This window comes from Phyllostomus discolor, chromosome 11, assembly GCF_004126475.2.
Source record: "Phyllostomus discolor isolate MPI-MPIP mPhyDis1 chromosome 11, mPhyDis1.pri.v3, whole genome shotgun sequence".
Lineage (NCBI taxonomy): Eukaryota > Metazoa > Chordata > Mammalia > Chiroptera > Phyllostomidae > Phyllostomus > Phyllostomus discolor.
The window spans coordinates 77696573-77715184 of record NC_040913.2 but is presented as its reverse complement, the minus strand read 5'-3'; the positions used below and the strand labels follow the sequence as shown (position 1 = coordinate 77715184).

At 37.3% G+C, this 18612-nt stretch overlaps 1 protein-coding gene across 11 annotated transcripts in view; it reads left to right on the top strand.

The window, feature by feature from the left end:
- Window positions 1-18612, top strand: part of WRN (WRN RecQ like helicase) — a 126872-nt gene that overhangs the window by 103997 nt on the left and 4263 nt on the right. For 10 of the 11 annotated variants that reach the window (XM_028526900.2, XM_028526899.2, XM_036011642.1 and 7 more), the window contains 4 exons: window positions 3726-3857; window positions 6260-6422; window positions 13818-14041; window positions 17388-17477. In XM_028526900.2, the coding sequence (XP_028382701.1) occupies window positions 3726-3857; window positions 6260-6422; window positions 13818-14041; window positions 17388-17477 (609 nt within the window). The remainder of the gene's footprint in view (window positions 1-3725; window positions 3858-6259; window positions 6423-13817; window positions 14042-17387; window positions 17478-18612) is intronic. The other variant, XM_036011637.1, reaches the window with a different exon arrangement.

Below are 18612 nucleotides of genomic sequence, written 5' to 3'. Positions count from 1 at the left end.
ACTTCTTTCTTGATTTAGTGGTTTTATTTAATAATGAAAGACTTACCCCTCCCCAACCCTCTTCAGAAGGGTAAATTGAAGTAGGACAGAAAAAGTCAATGCTCCAGAGGATAGGTATGAAACACTTTTGAACCTGCTGGATAGAGAAAATGACTTAATTTCTGGTGGTTAGGAATTATGCCTGGACTCTTCTACAAATTGAAACCATTTCCTAAAGGAATAAATTAATACACCTTAGTGTTTAAGCCAGCTTTGTTATTCACCACTTTCATTAAGCTCTTAATATTTTAAAATTTTGAAGCAAAACTTAAATGCTGTCATAGTACAAATCAAAAATTACAAATATGAGGACATGGATATTAAACCCATTAAGATAGCTATTTTGGAAAAATAAGTTAAAATCATTTTGTAGAAATACATTTTATGAGAGCTATAATGTTATTATTTTTATTTTATTTATTTTTTATTGAATTTATTGTGGTATTGGTTAATAAAATTATATGTCTCAGGTGTACATTTCTGTAATTCACGATCTGTACACTGTACTGTGTGTGCACCACACCGAGTTGAGTCTCCTTCCATTACCATTTATTCCCTCTTAGCCCTCTTCTACCTCCCCCACACCTTCCCCTCTGGTGAGAATTATAACGCTTTTAAAATGTCCAGCGCCTCCGGAGATGAATTCGTAGTTGACAATTAAGCATAGTTTATACTTAAAAAGCATAAAAAGATATAGACAACTATTTTTTTAACTATACATAAGGAGTAGGTAGAAACAACATACTGTAGTCATAATGAAACCTGTAATAGACTGACTTACAAAGTTAAAGAAGAGCCTAGTCCCTTTATGAATAATATTGGTATTGTTTTGATAGGTTATTTACCTGTGGTTCATTATATTACATATAGATATATGAGAAAGAATATTCATGTGCTTTTATTTGGGAAATTTAGTTTTTTATCCATATCCTATGATTTAGGAATTTTAATTAAAAATTTTATTAGTTGAATATTGGTGTACTCCTTGGTGAAAAATAGAAATATTTCTGTTTAACTTTTCATCTGTATGACATCATTAAATATATGATGCCTAATTTTTTAAAAAGATTTTATTTATTTATTTTTAGAGCAATGGCAAGGGAGGGAAAACGAAAGGGAGAGAGACATTGATGTGTGAGAGATACATCAACCAGTTGCCTCTTGCACACCCCCAACTGGGGACCTGGCGTGTAACCTAGGCATGTGCCCTGACTGGGAGTTAAACTGGCGACCCTTTGGTTTGCAGGTTGTTGCTCAATCCACTGAGCCACACCAGCCAGAGCTTGATACCTAATTTTAGAATTTACGTTATCTGACCCCAAAAAACAGTATTTTTCAAACTTTTGGCATTTTGCTTTGCATATTTCAGAAGAATCAGGGCTCTATTTTCACATTAACTTAGAAGGTAATTCCAATCAAACAACGCTAAGGGTGGGAATTTGATGTTCTGAACATGTAATTCACCTAAATAAAACATAGCCAGGTGTTACATATCTGTTTTTGTTTTTAAACCTTAGCATAACTGTGAACTGCCGTTTTTAGAAAACATGCATCAAAACAGAATGCATGTTTTCCGGGGAAGCCCAGCTGGCTGCCCACACTGGAGCACTTGCCGTGGTCTCGGCGGGGGCTTCCGTCCTCATCATTGCCACGTTGAAGGTCTCCTCTGTCTGGCCAAAGAACAGTTGTGTCTTAGGGAGTAGATTTGCATTATCTTTCTCTGTGAACACAGTTTCATGTATGTGTGTGTGTGTATATAAATAAAAGTGTATATATTAGAATGCAAATTCATTAATTTGTAGTGGGAATACAACCGGAAAGTTTCACTTGACCCAACCAGCATGTTCTCTTCTATAGAAGAAGGTGGATGGGGAGGCGGCTTCTCCAGGTTGGATGAACGTTGTTCAGTGAACCTGGAATATAGCAAGGGAAACTCAGAGAGTGTCTTTTTTTTTTTAATTTTAAAAATATGTGTATTGATTTGAGAGAGAGAGGAAAACATCGATGTGAGGTAGAAATATTGATTGAGTGGTACATCTCCTGTACGCACCTTGACCGGGTATCAAACCTACAACCTAGGGATGTGCCCTCACTGGGAGTCGAATCCCCAACCCTTTGGTGTATGGGACAAGGCCCCAGCCAGCTGAGCCACACTGACCAGGGCTGGGCGTGTCTTAAATAGTCTCTCAGTGGCAAAGGCAGATTGAGGCATTCTCACGTACTGCAATACTTGCCACAGAAACTAATATTCAAACCTAGTTAGCCAAGACTGCTCATCTGAACAGTGCTTGGTTAGGCATTAACCTACTTTTGTTTTTCTGCCTTTCCTACTTTTTAATATGTGTTTCCACAGTTGATTGTTCTCCATTCACATTGTCTTTTATTTACATAGAGTATGATTCGATTAGATTTTTTTGCTTATTAGTATCACATTCTAGCCCTACCTTCTTGAGATCACTGCTCTCGTATTAATTTGCCAAGTGTTTTGATGTTCCTAAACCCTTTAGTTACACCTTTACAGGTGACTTCATGATTTTGCCCCATAAATCCTGAATTTTTGTGTCCTTGCCAATGTAACCCCCAGTGGTCGCATGCTGAGACCTCAGTGTAGGGGTGTTCCATCGCTGTCTGCCGGTGTAGGCTGCACTGTCACCTGAGGGATCTGGCTGATGGAGTTTGATTTTAGGCATTCCCAGAAATGGAAGGCCAAATGTGACTGTGTTAAAGTCTCAGATGGAAACACTTTATTCTCATTTAATAAAAAACGTTCCTCTTTGAAAGTCTGGGCTGCCCAGAAACAGCCTGGAGCCCGTGGGCCTCGTGGTGGCGTCTGCGTCTGCGTTGCTCGCTGGGCGGCAGCTGCTCAGGTGCCGGGCGCTGGTCCGCAGCACCCTCTCTGTTCAGGGAAGAGTGGGCTGGTGTGGGATTTAATTTTTTAATCTAGTGTTGGTTCTTACATTTTGGGAGGTAAAGTTGGCATCTTGGAGGGAAACTTCGTATATTTATGTGAACCCTACATCATATAATTTTGTCATAACTGTCACTCAACCTTTACCTTTCTTTCAGACTTTAAAGTAATTCTGGTTTTTCTTTATTGATCTTCTTTTTTAATCCCTTCTCCCTTTTTTCTTTTAAATGTCTTAATGAATCATATTTAAGGGTTTACGTAATGCTTCAAGAACTGGCATTTATATAGATGTTTTTAACCATATGTATGTAGTTATGACATTTTCCCTTAAGATACATTAGCAGAATTTGTGGTTATAGTGTCTAAGTTTGAATATTAATTATTTTTATTTATTCATTTAACATTCACTTCCAGGGGGTTAGGGGGCTTGCTATTTAAAGAAAGAATGGTCCACATTATAGTTCATTTTTTATTCCCTCTTATTGGCTAAAGGGAAGACTACGAATTTATAGTTCTACAACCATGTTTATTATTACAAATATTGCATTAAAAACTTATTTCCTTTAGCCTTATTTTACCTTTTTAAATCAATATGTTAAAAAACCCCCACCAAAACCCTTTTTGAACTCCTTAAAAAAAGGGAATTTTTGACTGTTCCATAGAGGTTTTATATGTGTTGTTTTTTTGCCCTGGTGCCTACTGGTCCCAGAGATATCTTTCTGTCATTATACTGATATTATTATCATTCACCATTTGTGCTCCATGTGAACTTTTGCAGACAGACCTCTTTTCAAGTACAAAACCTCCAGAGGAGCCGAAGAAAAATCCGGTGGCAAAAAGCCCAGAGTGCTCGCTTTCGCCGTCCGCTGCCATCACTTACTCCTTGTTCCAGGACAGGCAGATGCCCTTGGTGAGTGTTGCTCTCGTGTTGGGGGGGAGTTTTAAATTTACCCAGATATATGTTTAATCAGCTTTTCAATTGCTAAAGTTGTGATGCGGGATAAATTTCTTCTAATTCTACAATATTTTTCGTTTTATATTTAATTTTAGAACAGAATGTCATTTTCTTTTTCTGCTAAGCCTACCTCTGTCAATTAAGTAAAAAGATAAAAAGAACAAGTATAATTTGACCAGGATTATCTTATAGAGGTTATATCAGAGGTCCTGGTAAACACATTTATAGCTTAGGGATATTAGAGCAGCCACACTTTAAGACTATTTTTTTAAATTGGATTAATAGTTAAAAATCTGTTAGTGTATATATAGCTAGATAAGAAGTAATCTACAAGATACATTAAATTTTTTGAAAAAGGAAGATGCAGAACAGGGTGAAGAGCAAACACAGAAACGTGTATGTGTGCTCACGTGTGCGCCTGCCTGTGTACTCAGCAGACTTCTTTTCGCTCCGCATCTTCCAAGATGCACTGGTCTGTGTTCTTAACCATGCCTGATGCTCCTTGAAAACAACCTGGTTATTGCGAAAAACAGCCATATTTAATGCTTCTTCACTGTTCTGGCATGAATCCTTAGGCTGTTGAGTATTTTTTGTAATATACAGGGTGGAGCAAAAGTAGGTTTACAGTTGTGAGTACATGCAACACGTATTCTTCCATTATTACTTATTAACTGTTATATTATTTTCCATATAGACAACTGTTAACCTACTTTTGTCCCACCCTGTACACAATGGAGAGTCTGTTTTAGGGGACTGGAGACAATGTGGCTCCAGTTGAACTAACTTCAATTCCTCTCGACAATACATTGATTTAGAATAGGCTGTATGGTCCAGTGCCCGGTTTTCCTATTTCGTGTCTTCATCCACTAGGCCACAGTACACACTTTTTATCCTGGTGAAGGTCCAATGTAAATAAGGATCAATAGTTCATAGATGGTCAAATTCCTTAATTAAAAGTATAAAAACCATTACATAGGAAACCAGATAATTCCATTGTGCTGTTTTTGAAGCAAATTACATGATAAATAAAAATTTAAGTTCTGCCTCTTAAATAGTAACTTAAATGTACATGTTAATTATGCTTTTATATGCACAATGTTACCGTGTATGTGTGGTATAGCTGAACATACTTTCTAGGAAAGTTTGGTATAGCCTTCAAACTTTCTGAGTGAAGTGCATGCTGGTACTCAGCCATGCTGTGAGGTTTTATGTGTCATATTTCATGTTCATGGTTAAAAATGTGAACACCAGTGTGTCTTCATTTATCTCTTTTGCTATTACTTGGTTGAATATTATTGTGTGATATCCTGGTGTAATTATCTCTTGCTCCCAGGAGTCTGAGACGGTCTTGCCAGTTAACCACAGAACTAAACTGCCTGGGACTAATTAATCAGGAGCAATCATACAATTAGTTTTAGGTAATCTGATGCCTGGTGTCGAATAACCCGATGTTAGCTCACACATGGTGCGCACTGTCTGGTGGGAAGGGTGGGCCTCCGGTGAGAGCAACTTAAAGCCTACCGGCGAGGGGAGGAAATGTGGCTCTAATGGCCCTGTTCTGTGAGAGTGTCAACAGCTACACAAATACCACCCAAATTCAGATTTTCGGGGTTTTTAAAAGAGAGTATTACAAAATAATTTAGAGCTGCATTACTAAACTCTTGGAGTGTTTAAAAGAATGTTTTATCTAATATATATCTGAAGCGGATTTGGAGCCACATTTGTTTAAAAGCTACAGAAATATGTAACATTGTCCTAAATTGATGTTTCATTCAATGCCAGGCACATAATGACAGCCTTTGTTTAACTGTGGGTTGTTTTACTTTATGAATAAAGCCAATTTAAAATGCCTATTAAAATCTTCTCCAGAACCTTTTATACAGTGCATCTGGGGCCTGCGTTATCACTGAACACTATAGGATTTGTTGTCTTGGAAATTCATGAAACTAAAGCACTGTGTATTACATCAAATATATAGAATATTGGATTGCAGTTTTACTGTATTTTCAGAGGTTGTGGCAGCTTTTAGATTTAACACAGAATGACTGCTCTCTGCCACTGATGGGTTTCTCAAGTGAATAATTACAGGGGGAGGGGGACTGAGTTCTTAGCTAATGCTGGATGATTTGGTTTTATTCAATATAGTAATTTTAAAAAGTAGAATCTGTGGAGTTCTGTTCTGTAGGTAGTTTTAAAGAAATTGTTTATTAAAATGAAAACTTTCTGTGAAGGTTTATTAGCACATTGTTTATTGGTCAGTGAACATTTATTACCTGAATGTTTAGGACATTTTATTTTCATACTGTGCAGTGGAAACTCAGAAGGACTCACTGGTTGTTTTGCTGCTCTTTCCGTAGAAGAGTGTGGCTGAGAACAGGATTCTGCCTCTCGCAGCAGTTGGCATACACCTGTCCCAGGCGGTGAAAGCTGGCTACCCCGTCGATGTGCAGCGAGCGGGCCTGACTCCAGAGGTTCAGAAGATTATTACTGATGTCATTCGAAACCCCCCCATCAACTCAGGTGATGATCATGGGATCCAGATGAAATAATCAGGCAGTCCACTCATGTTTTTTAGTTTAACAACATCAACCCTTTATGCTACTATGAAAACTTTACTTTTATAAGGCTTTTTATTGTTTTAGAAAAACAATCTTTCTTCCCATTAGCACTCAGGGGAAAGTCTTAGTCTTAGAAATTCTTGTTTTTCTTTTCAGCTTCAGATTACAACTTACGTATCCATCCTGAAAGAATACACTTTCTTTCTTTTTTAATTTCTACCTCATCACTTCTCTATATTCATCCCCCCAAACTGACTGACTCCTAGTTTTTCCCTAAATTTTTCTGATTCCTTGTCCCTGGTTTCACTTGCCCAGCCTTTCTCATCTCTATAGTCAGCGATGTCCGTCACTGTGACCTCGAAGCCGTGGACCAAGTTCTCTAGACCCGTGGAGGAGGGTTTCTTCTTCTGACTGTGCTCACTTGGCTTGCCCTGCAGAAAATATGTAATATGCTTATTTAAAAATTATGCTCCATTTTCTGAATGTATTGAGAGAGAGAGAGAGAGGGAGAGGGAGATAGGGAGAGAGAGGGAGAGAGGAAGGGGAAGAGAGAGAACTCAAGAGAAACATCCACCGTCTATGCCCCCCACCCGTGCACTCACTGGTTGCCTCTTGCATGTGCCCTGAGCAGGGATCGAACGTGTGACCCTGGCAGACCGAGATGACGCTGCAACCAACTGGGCTACCTGGCCAGGGCTAAATTATGGACCATTTTTTACAGAAATAAAGACAAGGTTCACTAGAGCATTTTTCCTCCTAAATGTACGAATACAAACCAGGATGTTAATAATTCAATAAATCTGATAAATTTATTCAGACTATTAGGACTGAGCAGTACACATACAAGAAGGCTTATCTCTAAAGTTACAGTGCAAATCATTAATTTTTTATTATCTCAAATTTTTTCCCACTTAGGAATAACTATATTATTGCCCCCAAACACTTGGAAATAAGAGGAATGAGATCACCCTTTAAAAGCACAATCAGTACTGTACTTAATTGATCAGAACAAAGCTATCCAAGTCACCTTAAAAGGCATCGTGAATTCTAGGCTTGAGCAAGACTTGACCGAAGGTCTCAGAAAGAACAAACACCTCCACCCCTCCCGTAGGTCAGCTGCGGAGGCGCAGGAGCAGGAGACACACAGGCGGGCCTGGGCAGTGGTCGTCTCAGTTAATTCCAGGGATGCAAGTTTCTCTTCTTACCCCACCATGCTCGAGTTGTGCTGCCAGCTGTTTGAAGAAAGAAATACGCAGTTTCTAATCCTGGCTAATGGGACTTCAAGTATATTCAGGGCTTATTGATAACTTTTGTCAAGATACTGTTTGAAGAACCATCTTAAATTCTGCTTCCCTGTCACTTCTTAGCTCTCAGGTCATCATTTGGTTTTTCATGTAGAGCTGTTTGCAGGGAAAGTTTGCAGTAGTGGGTACTTATCTGTGTGAACAAATTGGCATTTTGTGAACGTGGTTAATATGGATTTATTGAGGTTAAATTAGATTTCTAAATCTGAAAATTAGAGGGCCCAGTCTTGGACTGTGATAAAAGAAATTCAAGGTGATTTAGCTGTGAAACACCTTAAGAGCAAGCTAGCCAGCTCTCCTGGTCACATTCTAGTCTTTCTGGTTTTAGCAGCCATTTTACTAGAAATTAAGGCAGAGGAAGGAAAACAGGAATCTCTTTGTAGGATTACAGTTGTGATTGTATAATATTCCTCTTTCACCAGTGTAAACTGAAGTAGTCAAAGCCTCAGATGCCTTCTTGATTGTAATCCCCTGGAATTTTTTACCTTGGTACATATTGTCTCTCAGGACTCGGAGAAATGTGTATCTTTGATGAGCTGGTGAATGGTAGGCAGTAGTTTCCGACAGAGGCAGCTTGTTCCTGTTGACTATCGTGTTTGCTGTCATTTAGCTGCCTTCCTTAAGTCCTCCTGTCCAAGTGCTAACCAGGCCCCAGTCCGCTCAGCTTCCGAGGTCAGGAGAGATCCGGCACGTTCAGAGTGGTATGGCCATGAAGTGCCTGCCTTACATCCTGAAGACTGATAGATGTGGTGTTAGCCTCACTAATAAGAGCAAAGGTTCTGGTAATGGCTGATCCGTTTCAGGTCTTGGCTGTACCATTTCAGAGCTGCATTACTTGGGCACATTACCCAGTCTCCCTAAACCTCAGTTTCTTCTTCTCTAAAACAGGGAGAGATGTATGCCTTAGATACAGAATTGGGAGACATAATTAGATACTGCACAGAATGCTCTGGCACTTGGTAAGTGCATTACCCTCTGGATCTGCGGGTTAACATCCGTGGATTCAACTAACTGGAGGTTGAAAATACTTGAAGAAAAATTCCAGAAAAGTTGACCCCTAACCAGTACAGTATAAAACTATATAGCATTTACATTGTTAGTATTATAAATAATCTAGAGATGATTTAAAGTATAGGAAAGGACATGTGTAGGTTATATGGAGATTCTACACCATTGTATATAAGGGACCAGAGCACAGGGCCCTGAGACCAGTTCCCACCCATAACCAGGGACAGCCGTGCTTCGTACATGGTGGTGGGGGTGGTGGGGGCAGCGGTGGTGAGCACGATGGGGATGGAAGAGGCAGGCGGTTAGATCTGATGCCTCCTTAAATATACCTTTTATGATTATTATACTAGTCTCTCTAGAAGCTAATTCAGAAAATACAAAATTAATAAATAAGTATACCAGAAGGGGGGGTTCAAAACTGTTTTATACAAACAACTTCAATAATTCAGGCAGGTTATAATTATATCAGGTTTTTTTAATCAAGTATTGAAGAAATCTTGGGCAAATATTTTTGAATGACAAAATGGATGTTCTCATTTCAGTTCATTATTGGCAGGGGAAAATGGTAGAGGAAGATTTAAGATTCTATTATTTGGCCAAGTACTGACAGCATCTATTTTATTGGGTTATGGTGAAGAATCAAGATGCTGCTAATTGCTTTCTAAATCATATCGTGGTAAAGTTACAGGATTTTTGATTTGGAAAGGAAACCATTACATTTTCATTTTCCTTCTCCCGCCCTGTTTCAGAGATAGGAGCCCAAGGCCTCGGGAGTTGCACCTTGTTTTAATACCACGTCAGAGTTAATGACGGCAGTATTTCTTCTTACTCCGCCATGTTAAGGTTGTGCTGCCAGCTGTTTAAAACAAAGAAATACGCAGTTTCTAATCCAGATAGAGGATTTGGGTTTATAGACCTCTAAGTGATGAGTAAAATAAATGTACTGAATTATATTCAGTTTACTGTCTTCATATATCTAATATCTTTAAATATTCTCTACTGTATCTAGTACGCTCTACATTCTGAGTTTAGAAATTTCAATTTCTTATGTTACAACTTTTCAAATTAAGATATATTAAAATCAAGCAGACTATATGAACATGACAGCTTCTCTATTTATAATTGCGCAGGCTGATTCAACAAATACCAGGTAGATGAGAAAAGTGTGCTTAATCACTAGTGACTAAAACATTAGCTAAAACGTTTGTCTTTACCACTGTGTACTTCCTGCACATAAATTTTCATTCAGAGATAAATATTACATTGAAATTCCACAAACAATGTAGAATATTTTTAAACACTTTTTCATTTTCTGTCAATATACTATATGCATGTTGTACATATAATGTGAAAAAGCACATTGTTGCCATTTGCTTCTAGAGCCAAAGCTGAGACAAGGTACGACTGCAAGAACCATGAGCTGCAGGTTTTAGTTTATTCGATTGTACACTTACAGCCTGTACAAATTCGATTGTACACTTACAGCCTGTAAGATACCGTTTATCGATGTGAAATTGCACTTTTGAATTCTTGTTTTGCCCCCTTAAAAAACTATTCTTTTATTGGAGAAATGTGCTCTAAATTATAATAAGAAATGAAGATATACATAGTGTATTAATGTTTCAGAGATGTTATTTTTATCTTTTTTTTTAAACTGCAGTCATATTCCATAATTTGGTGTTTTAATGAACAAGTTTGATTGGCACTTAAATTCCACACAATACTGAATTTAGAATTTTCTATATTTTATTATGGCATAATCTTAAACCTAAAAATAGAGTATTTGAATTGATAAATTATATCTAATTGGTTAAGTGGATTTTTGTCCTGGTAAACTTAATAGCTAAAGGAATTCTGTACCTTTTAATTTTTTTAGTTTTATCATGTTTATGTAATTTTAAGCTTCTTTTACGGAATTGAAATTCTAACTATGCTTAATAATACATGAAGCAAGATATTTAATGAGGTATCTGGATAATATTTTGAATAATTTCCTTCTCCTGTTTATGTGCTTGTGCCTGGGAAATTAGGGGTGGCTTCCAAGGGACCTGCCACGGAAGTAGGGGTGATGTGATCTCTTCTGAAGCAGAGTGCTCTAGTGCTGCCTGGGCTGCTTATTCTGCTCTCCAATAGCTGGTTTCCGCACCTAACCTGTGTGGAAAGTTGGGGCAGAATAATGTGCATCTGTAAAGTTAGATGCCACTTTATTTGCATATGTATATTATGGGATGACTTTAAGATAAAAATATAAAGAGCACTTATAGAAATGTGTAAGTAAATATATGAATTTTCTAATTATATCTGAAAATTATATTCTAATTACAGTATAACAGCTGTATATTTATTAAATCACTAATAGTGGTTTAATACCAAAGGCAAATGTTTATACATCATAATTTTATGAAAGGAAGGCATTCTAATTTTAGAAATAAATTGTCTTGCCCTGGCTGGCGTAGCTCAGTGGATTGAGCGCGGGCTGCAAACCAAAGTGTCCCAGGTTCGATTCCCAGTCAGGGCACATGCCTGGGTTGCAGGCCATGACCCCCAGCAACCTCACATTGATGTTTCTCTCCCTCCCTCTCTCTCTCTCTCTCTCTCTCTCTCTCTCTCTCTCTCTCTCCCTCCCTTCCCTCTCTAAAAATAAATAAATAAAATCTTCAAAAAAAAAGAAAGAAATTGTCTTAATTGGAATAAAATATCTTATTTTTCATTTCAAAATAATTCGCTTAGCCAGGTCGGGGAGAGGTGCGGGGAGAAAATGCAAACAACTGTAATTGAACAACAATAAAGTAATTAAAAATAAATAAATGAATAAATAAATAGGAGGACAATGTAAAAAGCACTTAAATAAGGATATTTTCAAATGATTGTAAGACAACTTTTTTCAGATACATGAAGTCCCCCATGTATTAAAATACTTTGAATGATATGAAGAAAAAATTCATTTAGCCAATGATGCTGTGATAGGACAAGATTGTGTGGATGTACCCCAAAAATTGGTTTCTAAATTTTACATTTGTAGTTTGATGAAACTAAAGGTGTATAGTTTGTTTATCCAATATTTAAATACCCACAGAAGAAAATGAATTTTGTAAAGTGTAGAGTGTTAGTTGGCTTGAGCACCGGGAAACCTGAGTGGGTGGGTATTCAGAGCAGCACTCTACAAAAAGAAATGCAGTGTGAGCCACACATGCAGTTTTAAATTTTCTGGTAGGTACATTTAAAGAGTAAAAATAATTATATAATTTAATTAACTCAGTATATTAAAAACACTGCCCTTTCAACATGTAATGAACATAAAAATTATTGAGTTTTTTTTGTACCAAGCCTCTGAAATCAGGAGTGTGTTTTGCATTCACAGCATATCTCAATGCTGATGTAAATTTTTATTTGAAATACTTAGTCTCTATTTAGCTTTCATAGAATTGGCACTGGAATAAAGTAAATGAAGATACCCAATTTGTGCCAGACATACTTAAAAATTTTCTGATTACTGAATCAAGCATCGGTTTTTAAATTTAAGGTTTATTTTTAGTTTTCAATTAAGCTTTTAATGAAAAATTCATAAAATAACAGTTTCTCATCACTGTGCATTAAGACTGCATGCTTCCAAATGGAGAGGTCCGTTGTCGATGAATTGCTCTTCTATCATATTTGAGGGCTGCATGCTTGCCTTAGAATTACTTAAAATCAAGAATTTGAGTTCCTCAGCCATTTAGCCAACCAAACACTTTATAAATGCTCAGTGGCTGCATGTGGCTAGTGGTTATTGTATCTGACAACATGATTACAGAGGTCATTTGGCAATATGTATCAACAGTTGGAACCTTTGAACTAGTAACCTCACTTCTTGGGAATCTAGAAAGATGGAAAGATATTTGTATTCAGAAAAATATTCATCAGAACATGTTTTCCAAAGAAAAATTGAAGACAAATGAAAGTGAATGCAAAGTAAATTCTGATAGATACATACAAAAGAAGATGATTAAAAATGATAACGTGGTAAAATTTACGGAATTTCAGTGCTATTGGTACGGCATTATGACCAAGGGACAAATAAAACTTTAGTTTGGTTGATAGATATGATAGTCACCTTGCTGATTTTATTCTATTTAGAGGTAATCTTATCTTTCCAAGGTTTCAATTAGCATCAGTTTTTTTTTCTTAACCTGCAGTTTTATTTGGGAGGTCCTAAGCAAGATAAGAACTTTAGGAAGAAGAATATAAACCGGAAAACTGTAGTAATTGAAAGACCACCTTTTCAGAGCGTCATTTAAAAATATTTGGTCTGATTGTTCATTTGAATTGAGTATCAGAAAGGTTTTGATACCAGTTTTATAAGTTACATGAAGATACAAGCGAATAGGGTCTAAGTTGTTTAGTTTTACCATACTCCAGAGAATTGCAGATGACTGTGAACTTGGAAGAAAGCACTTGAGACATAAATAATGGTCATTGGCATATCATCTGTAAAGGTCTGAAGAGACCGACACCATCTGAATCAGTTCTGTTGAATTACAAAAGCTAAAAATTCCTTGATTCTGAAAATAAGATACCTTTCCCAGAAAACTAATTTAGTTACTAATACGCATTTTAAACAGTGTTTTGTTAGCTACACTATCCATAGAAAGGATTCTTTTTATTGGCATCTTACTAACAAGTGTGATTAGCTTCTATTTTAAGAATAAATTATTTAAAAAAAACTTGATGGAATTCGCAGCATACACAATTCCTTTAGAAACAGCTCTGGGAAGGGTGGCTTTGATTCGCAGACAGTGTGAAACATAATTTATGCAGAGTTGATGGCACTGATCTTGCAGGTGAGGGGGGCAGGAGCAAGGCGCACACTGTGCCCCATTCCCATTTCCATCGGGCTGGCGGCTTTTGCAAGTGGAACATTTTCTTTGGCCACCTTGGCCACCTTCCACCCTTTTTTCTCCAAGACATTTCCCCATTTCCAGCTCATAGCTAAGAAAAGCTCATAGGTTTTCTAGGATGATCTGTGTGTAATTTATTTTTAAATCTTATTTTTTCATCCTTTACAGAGTTGAGCAAAATTAAACTAATTAGAATGTTTGTTCCTGAAAACATCGACACGTACCTTATCCATATGGCAATTGAGATCCTGGGAAATGATTGTGACAACAGACTGTTACACCAGCCTGCGTGTGATTCCAACAAAAAGAGATGTTTTCCCAACTCCGAAGAGAGCTGTTCAAGTTCTAAGAGAAGCAAGGAGGAGGCAGGCCCTGGTGGCAAGGTGTTAATTGTATGTACAGTTTTCATAAAATGGCACTGTGTTCAATTTGCATATTCTAACACTTAAAATGCTGTATTTTTTAAACTGCTGTAAGTTCTGATACAGTGTTACTTTTTAAATCTTTGTGCTGTATTTCTGTTGCTTTTCATAAATTTGAGCCCAGAAAGTTGATTTTTAAATGACAGAAAAGGTGAATATAGTTTGTCTTTTTAGCTTATTGTGTAGAATGTTAACTTAAACTTTTTCTCTACTTCATATTATATTGCCTGGAAATTATCCTTCTTTCATAGGTGTAATTAATACTGGCTCAAGCATATGACAATTCATGTATTTAATGAAAATGAAAGCCAATTCTGAGTACCTCCCAAACCGTCCTGTCTTTCATGCTGTTGTCATCACACTTTGTGGCCGTCACAACCGCTCTCCCTGGTACAGAGGAATTGTAGCTCGTGGTTCTGAGTGTGTCCCGGTGCATTTCCTGCACGATCAGAGAAAGACCCTGTATTTAGCATTATTTTAGAGAGTACATTTTATTAAAGTCACATGCTTTGAAAACTACTTTTCTGTTTCTGGTGTGAAGAAAACACTATATGACAATGCAACTTTATTAAATGATTGTGTAAATTTGAAAAATTGGCTTTCAATATCTTCCAGGTTTAAAACTACATGACTGTGTGATGAATGTTTGTGAAAACTAATAATTAACTAAAAAGTTATTTTAGCTCCTACTGGATGATAAATTCCGCATGGTGGTAAGTGGTTGACAGTATCTGTAGTAGAGAATGAAGAGCTTCATTCCAGTTCCAAAGTAATCTTTATAGGGTTTCCTTTTCTCAGTAGCTTAGAAGTCAGAGAACTGGTCTTATTTAATTGTGTACTTCATTTAGGTTTGTATATATTCTTTCCTAGATAACCTAATGAAATCTGATTTGTTGGAACTCTTTACATTATGTTGATAATTGAGTTAGCTATAAGAAGGCCATTAAAGACAATGTAGGTTGGGTGGTGCTGGTGAAATGTGGCTTCCGTTCCCAGCCTTGTTATTTCTGAAGTCTGGACCAGGTGTCTAAGACCTTATTTCTCCACAACTTCTTACCTATTAATACAGGAAAAGGTGTAACTTTTCATTTTTCCTGAATATCGAAGCAACAGTCATGTAAAGTATTATTTTAACCACGCATCACTTTTTTGCTTTTCCTCTACTGAAATGACATCAGATGCCAGCAACAGAGTGGGGAGATTTTTGGGTGGGTGGGTGGTACTGGATTTAGCCTTTTTCCCCCAATTTAGGAGAACAAGGATTTGGGGGGCTGGGAAGTAGATTAAGAGGTCGGTGAGCCAGCCAAGGTATTTTTTTCTTCTGTCTCTTGGTATAGAAAACTTTTTCAGTACTGTCTGTTGGAGGCCTAGTTTCAGGATCTTTCATATGTTAACATTTGTCGTCTCTCCTGACCTTGTTGAATACCTTCGTGTGGCTCATCTTATCATAATGAGGCTTCTATTAGAGAATAATGTCAGGACAAGTTGTTTTTAATTAGTTGATGTGTTGTTAGATTTATAACTATGGCGATTGCTATTAATATAGAGGCCCAGTCTTGCCTGTGTTTAATGGAGGGAGGTTATATCTCGATATTTTGTAGTTCTGAATTAATATACAGAGGCACACAATGGCTTCTTTAAATGTGTAAATATTTTATTTCAGAAAGTTTTCTGATAGTTTTTGTGTATTTCAGGAAACTTTTCTTAAATTTGACTTCTTATTTCTAATTCTTTCTTGAGCTTTTCTTCCACTCAGTTTTCAGTTTTTCTGACCTTACAATGTTCTTTTACATTTTGAGTCATTTTCTTAATGTTTTTCAGCTCATTTTGAGAGGTTACAGTTTTATTCTGCATCTTAGAAAGCCATTCTGGGTTATGGGTCATGACCTTTGCTGTTGCTCATTTTCATGTGAAATTAATTTTCCTGCATGTTCAGAACAAGGCGTGATTCGGGATAGTTTTCCGCAGGGCACAGAACTCTCTCCTGTTATTTTGTGCCTGTTCAAAAGAGGGAAACTGGCTTTATGAGACACACCCCTTTGCCGGTTTCACCTGGGCTTCCTCTGCCCTTTGCTGCTCTTGTGCCTGTCCCTCTTGGGCTGGGTGTTTCACCCCAGCAGTTCTCGTGTGTGGGGGGGCTTCTGGAAGGTGGCATGGCCTGGTCAGGAGAGCTCATAGGAGCCAGCTGCTGTAGCCACTTAAGGGACTGCTGTAGACCTCTTTCAGAGCCCTGCAACCACCGCCCCCCCCCCCCCGCCCCCGTTTCAGGCACTGTTCTCAAATTAGTCTGTCATGCTTTCCAGTGTCTACCTGTGGGCTCTTTTGGGCTTTTCTGTTCTCAGGCACCTCACTGCTTGCCTCTGCTTTCTCCCCTATGTATGCTGTACCATGCAGGTCTTCGGCTGTGGGTGGTTTGTTTTCACATGATTATAGTGGTGGTTTCCTGAGGATACCTTTAAACTTTCTTTCAGTGTAAATGTAGAGGATGAATTTTTGTTTTTCTATCTAGTTCTGTTTTAATGCTGGGATTCATAGAAATTTTAAAAATTATGCTGGTGTTTCTGCTGTCTTCCAGAACCCTCTCTTCCTGTTTTACTTTTTTCCTTTTAATTTTCTTGACTGCCAGAGAGAGAGAGACAGAGACAGAGAGACAGAGAGACAGAGACAGAGATGAAAGATAGAATTTCCTGCCCTGCCACTGAGTTTCATTGTAAATTAAAATACACAGTATTATTTACAAACTATTTTAAGGCACTCAAAAAAAATTGCCCTATGGGAAATATTATTAATCTTCAATACTTCAGAGTAATAGTTTTCATAATTTTTTAAATTACATTTATTGGGTGTGACATTGGTTAATAAAATGATACAGGTTTCAAGTGTACAATTCTATCACACATCATCTGTGTGTTGTGTTGTGTGTTCAGCACCCAAAGTCCTTTCGTCACCATATATTTCACCCCCTTTACTGTTTACCATGTCTCCTCCACCCCTTCTCTGTGCCATCACCATACTGTTGTGTTTGTGAGTTTTTGTTTGTTTTTCTTATTCATTTGTTGTTTTCAGTTCTACATCCCACATATGAATGAAATCATACGGTTCTTGACTTTCTCTATCTGACTTACTTCACTTCATGTGATATTCTCAAGATCCATCCATGTTGTTGCAAATGGTAGTATTACAATAAGAATTTTCTTAAGCTTTGCTTTTTTAGGCATAGTTTTTAAAAAAAGAAAATAGTGCATGCTGAACTATTTTGTACGCCATAAAAATGTTAAAGACTGATGGAAGACATCCTTGTGCTTTTTCACTGCAGGATAAGACTCACAGAAGTTCACTGACTTCTTGGAATCAGCCACCCAGTGATCCAAAAACAGAAGACCTCTTTACAGATTCACATTTACAGGTAGAGTCAATTGAGTAACCGTTTTGTGACAAATAGATTAGGCTCAAAAATTAATGGTTAGATATATCTTTGTTTTAGATGAAATTAAATATGAATATAACATACATATTTCTCTATTTGCTTACATATATATGCACATACAATCAGCTAATGAGTTAATGTAATGTTTTATATGCTCAGCTTAGTGATAATAGCTTGTTAATAGGATTTAGAGTATCAAAAAGATGTAAATATGGCCTTAAAATGTTATCAGGATTGCTGGAACCTTCGCCTTCCACAAGGAAGGAAGTAGTCTCTGGCAGGCTTCTGTCAGGGGACCTAGACGTCCCACTTCAAGCCCCCCAGACACTTACTGTGAGACTCAAGAGACACAGTCAGTTTGAGTAAGCCTTCCCCCTTTCTCCATGAAATAAGATCGTTACTGTCATTTTAGGAAAAATGCCAAAGATCATACTCTGTAGAAATGTTACAGGCAATAAAATTCAGTGTTTTCAGGGTAATAAATGATATTAGCTACCAATTAGTAAGGGTCATGAATAAATCAGAATGTGTTTTGATATTTCACCTATAGGCTTATTTAATTCTCCAAATAATCTAGTCACGTTATGTGCTGTCAACCTCATTTTCTGCGTGATGAAACTGAGGCTTAAATGACAGGCATAAGGTCACACGTTCAGCAAGTGACTCAGTTAGAACTTAAACCTGGTTCTGTCTGGTTTCAAAGTCCCTGCTTAATCATAGCATTTGGCTACAACAGGACTTAGGTCTTTTTCCTCTGCTCTGTTACTGTTCAGATTTCATGCTGTGTGTTACTTTTTGGCTTTGTTATAATCTGAACTGTTTTCCTTCCTCTAAATGCACTCCGGGGTCAGACTCTAATTGTGAGCAATGGTAGTTGCCTGGCTGTGCAGGGTTTTGATATTCAGGTCTTTAGGGAAGAATGATTATTTCTGGGCCAGTTTTATGTCTACCCACATGCCTTTTATCTGTGTTACTTTATATCCCTAATGTTTGTTATTTCTAAGGCAGACATTATAATAAATCTGATCTCTTCCCTGTGAGGAAATAGGTACTTGGGAGAACAGTTGCTATCTTAAATCTTAACCATTTTTTTAAAAGCTTTTGCTGAAGTAGG